Source organism: Chelmon rostratus, chromosome 19, assembly GCF_017976325.1.
Source record: "Chelmon rostratus isolate fCheRos1 chromosome 19, fCheRos1.pri, whole genome shotgun sequence".
Classification (NCBI taxonomy): Eukaryota; Metazoa; Chordata; class Actinopteri; order Chaetodontiformes; family Chaetodontidae; genus Chelmon; species Chelmon rostratus.
The window spans coordinates 24,015,714-24,020,387 of NC_055676.1; the positions used below are offsets into that span (position 1 = coordinate 24,015,714).

Genomic DNA, 4,674 nt, shown 5'->3' on the forward strand with positions numbered 1-4,674 from the left:
GTTTTACATTTTTAGTTATAAACAATAAAAACTATCAATAAAATAAAACATTATAGAAACAATAACTATATTTGAATTTAAGTTTATATTTTAAGTTCTTTCTTTGCTGATGATACGATGCTGTTTCCTATCACACATCTTAGTTGTGTTTGGGAGTCAGAGGTCAGGTGGGTTTACCTGGATGGCGACAGGCAGCAGCTGGTTGTTGGAGTTCAGGTGCAGCAGGACGATTGGAGCTGTCAGGTAGTTCTGCTTCCTGTTCACGGTGTTCGCTGTGAGACCATCCAGCAGCCGATAATCCACCACAAACACGTTTCCTCTCTGAAGCAACAGTATAAGAACAAATTCCTGCGGGAGCTCTATTAGCTGTCATCTGCATAACATATTCTAGCTTTATAACACGTTAGTATAATCTCAATAAATGTTAAGAGTAAATATGTTAAATGTTTCATTCGTTTGAAGTTAGTTTAAATGTTAATTTAATATAACAGTAAGTTTAGCATGTTTTAAATTGGGAATACTGTTTTGAAATGTATTTGCTCAAATTAATGTCACGTAAGTGCAACGTAACAAAACTTCATTTTCCTGACATAATCTGAACAAAGGTCTTGTTTGTTTTTTTGAATATTCATGAATGATTTGAATGTAGAAGAATCTCCATTTAAAGAAACGAAAATAAATGAAATATGAGAACACAACAAAATACATAAGTACTGTGTATTTAAATCAATTCACCAAAAGTTACTCTGACACAGAGTAGATTTATTACTTACTTTTTAGATAATTTTTAGGAAAATAGGTTTAGTTCTGGTGGGCAGCCTCAGGTATTTAACCTCTTTGGTGTGGCTGGTGGTGTGAACGACAGTTGTTAGTGTCATTTGAGGCCAGGTGTGAACGACAGTTGTGAGTGTCATCTGAGGCCAGGTGTGAACGACAGTTGTGAGTGTCATCTGAGGCCGGGTGTGAACGACAGTTGTGAGTGTCATCTGAGGCCGGGTGTGAACGACAGTCGTTATTGTCATTTGAGGACAGGTGTGAACGACAGTCGTTATTGTCATTTGAGGACAGGTGTGAACAACAGTTGTTAGTGTCATCTGAGGCCAGGTGTGAACGACAGTTGTGAGTGTCATCTGAGGCCGGGTGTGAACGACAGTCGTTATTGTCATTTGAGGACAGGTGTGAACGACAGTCGTTATTGTCATTTGAGGACAGGTGTGAACAACAGTTGTTAGTGTCATCTGAGGCCAGGTGTGAACAACAGTTGTTAGTTTCATCGGAGGCCAGGTGTGAATGACAGTCGTTGGAGTCACCTGAGGACAGGTGTGAACAACAGTTGTTAGTGTCATCTGAGGCCAGGTGTGAACAACAGTTGTTTGAATCATCTGAGGCCAGGTGTGAACAACAGTTGTTAGTGACATCTGAGGCCAGGTGTGAACGACAGTCGTTGGAGTCACCTGAGGACAGGTGTGAACAACAGTCACTGGAGTCATCTGAGGTAGGTGTGAATAGTGGTGTAATCTCCTGTGAAGGGATGAAAAGACAGTATTGTAGGTGGGGGTGGGAATAGGGGGCATTGTAGACCTCCTTCACTGTTCAGGGATGGTTTCCCTAATTTTTACATGGAGTGTTCTTCAGCATCTTGATAACGAACCTGCAGAGGTTCTATACCTGAGACTCCCCACCAGTCAGCTATAACTGGAGAAGCCTCTTGGATGAGGGGCGAAAAAGTGCTCTCAATCTCCTCGGTCACCTCAACTTCCTGACTGAGGCTGACTCCGCCTCCCAGCGACACCCTCACAGTCTCCTCGGTAACGGCCATGTTGGGCGGAATTTCTGTGCAGCGGCGAATCAGAGTCGGGTTGGCTCCGTTCAGGAACTGATATCCGAAGAACCAGTCCTCCCTCCAGAGACGTTCCACCAATCCTGATGCACCACAGACAGGAAGTCAGGGGACAGGACGCATTTCTGTTGATTTCCTAAAGTTTCAGACTTAAAAAGATGTGATGAATAAAATCTGTTCGACCAGGAGACATCAGGAAACTAAACTAGTACTAGTTTAGTTAGTTTGTTGCCCAATAGCAACACAAATCTTTTTCTATGTATTATAATGAAATGAATAGTTGTCTCACTGCAGGTCGGGGTCCTGGTCTGCTGGCAGAGCTGATGGATCTGATGAAAACTGGACCAACGCTGCTGAGAGAACATGAAGCTCTGCAGACACAACTCCACCAGCCTGAACACAGAACAAGACAGCAGAGACCAGTAGAGACCAGTAGAGACCAGCAGAGACCAGCAGAAACCAGCAGAGACCAGCAGAGACCAACAGAGACCTTTCTAAGTGACCTAAACGGTTTTTTAACTTACACTTTGCTGACAGTCACAATCATGTCGGTCGCCTTGGATGCAGAGAATCGAACCTCAGCAGGAAGTGACATGATGCTGTCAGCCTTCATCGTCTCCGGGAGACCATCGTCATAGCAACTCCACCTATGAAAAAATCCCAGTTTGGATCTGATAACATTGAGTAAAACTTTGCGAGCACGAAACAGGAAGATTGAGACCATTTTCTTTATCTGCTCACAGTTTACAGTCATGGCTATCGATCGATCTCTATCGCTCTGTAGTATATTGATCACATAACAACAATCTATTACCGAAATGTTTGACGGCGGTACGTCAGCTCGTTAATCCTCTGATCCAGTTCGATTGGTTGGACGTCGTTGAAAACAAACTTTGCTTCAGAAAAAAAAACAGCAAACAGACAAAAATAGGAATTGTTTGAAAAGAGCAAAGATGAAATGAGAGAGCGAGAAGCTACTTCTAAAAGTTTTTATTTCAAAATCCTGTCGTTCATTTTATCACCGACCAATCGAATCCCTCAGAGCCAGGGAGGTGGAGTGGCTGATGAATCGGTAGCAGGGGAACAGTGAGACTCCGCCCTCCGGTGTTGTCACGACAACCTTCGAACAAAACCAGACGCTGGCTGTGGTGGGCGGGGCTTCTAAATGGACCAATAGCAGAGCTCCAAGACTGGTAGGACAATGAACCATGTATTCCGCCTGGCAACAGACATTGTAGACTTTAAGCTGAGAGAATAAGAAGATAATATGTTCATACATAAAAACTATTGCTTCAATTTCAAGCATTTAATTGGCTGGAATTATAAAAAAAATATAAAATTATAAAAATAATATTTGACATTAAAGGAAAATCAGATGACATTTTTTACTTAAACTGATTTCAGGAATAACTGAATTCATAATAATATCCATTTAATAAGTTTTCCTTAAAGTTTACTTTTTCTTTGGTGGTTCTGCAGCAGCACATGTTCTTTAAAACCCGACACATCTGAAAAACAACAAACAATTAGTGGATTTTCATTCTCATTGTATTTCACTGTTGAGTTTACAGTTTATTTAAACACATAAATTATATATGTTTAATTGATATCTAATACTTGACGTATGTCAGTTAGACTAGCATGATTGCTACCACTGCTGTTGTCCATTAACTGTTGTTAGTTAATAATTAGCAATCTTTGTTATGACTCACAGATCTCTCGGCCAATGGGATGCGCTCGCTGGTCCCTCTGCTGCCTACCAGCTGGACGACGGTTTGGTGGGCGTTGCCAGAGAGGAACAAACGTTCCTGATACACCACAACGCGGTACATCACCATGGCAACTGCACAAACACAAACAAAAAGTCACTTTATATACTCTGAAAAATCTGAACACTTTAAAGTACTTTTTATATATTGTGTAGAAATAAGTAAAAACACGACATTCTCCCGATGAGCTGCAGCGAGGCACCGACACGTCGATACTTATACTCAGTTACATGAATCTAAAGTTACACTGAGCGCTCATATATTTCATAGATTCTGCTCCCTTCTGATGGAGTCAGTCTGAAAACGCAAATATAAAAATCAAATTGTGTCGACACCTTTCAAACATCCAACAAAATGACAATAAAATAAAAGAACATAAAAGAAAACTAAATTATATGATATTAAATCAAACTTTAGAAGAGACTGTTAGACCTTTGCAGAGATGAATGAAGTAAAAGTATTTCTAAAACTTGTCTGCTCTCCTCCAGGACTCCTGACAGGCCCGGCACACCTGCAGGATCTCAGGCTGCACCTGCAGGCTCGTATGGGATCAAACACCGGTTCACGAACAGAGGGCTCGGTCCCATCCGGATCGGGTAGAATCCCAACATGGACTCAGCTGGACTCAGCGATGAAGACGAGTGTGAGGGTATATTTATGGACCAGTGTTACTCACCGCCGATGACTCCTGCTCAGATTTCACTGCGACTGAAAACAGAAAGAAATTCATCGACTGTGTCAATATTTACTCTCCACGTTTCTGCAGAGTTCAACACATAGAAGCTGCGTGTCGATCATTCCTCCGATTAATCATTAATAGATCACCGATAATCTGTCGACGGAGACACGTCACTGACGGAGACGCTTCACTGACGGAGACATGTCAATGACGGAGACGCTTCACTGGTGGAGACGCTTCACTGGTGGAGACACGTCCCTGATTGAGACACGTCAATGATGGGGACACGTCCCTGACGGAGACGCTTCACTGGTGGAGACACGTCAATGATGGGGACATGTCCCTGATGGAGACACGTCACTGATGGAGACACGTCCCTGACGGAG

General features: G+C 42.4%; 1 protein-coding gene across 1 annotated transcript in view; it reads right to left on the reverse strand.

The window, feature by feature from the left end:
• LOC121623455 (polyunsaturated fatty acid lipoxygenase ALOX15B-like) overlaps positions 1 to 4,220 on the reverse strand; it is a 7,877-nt gene extending 3,657 nt beyond the window's left edge. Inside the window, exons 1-8 of the mRNA XM_041960726.1 lie at positions 4,142 to 4,220; positions 3,553 to 3,683; positions 2,867 to 3,059; positions 2,655 to 2,736; positions 2,365 to 2,487; positions 2,130 to 2,233; positions 1,751 to 1,923; positions 178 to 321 (exon numbers count right to left, since the gene is read on the reverse strand). Of these exons, the coding sequence (XP_041816660.1) occupies positions 178 to 321; positions 1,751 to 1,923; positions 2,130 to 2,233; positions 2,365 to 2,487; positions 2,655 to 2,736; positions 2,867 to 3,059; positions 3,553 to 3,683; positions 4,142 to 4,220 (1,029 nt within the window). The remainder of the gene's footprint in view (positions 1 to 177; positions 322 to 1,750; positions 1,924 to 2,129; positions 2,234 to 2,364; positions 2,488 to 2,654; positions 2,737 to 2,866; positions 3,060 to 3,552; positions 3,684 to 4,141) is intronic.
• Between the last annotated feature and the right edge of the window lie 454 nt (positions 4,221 to 4,674).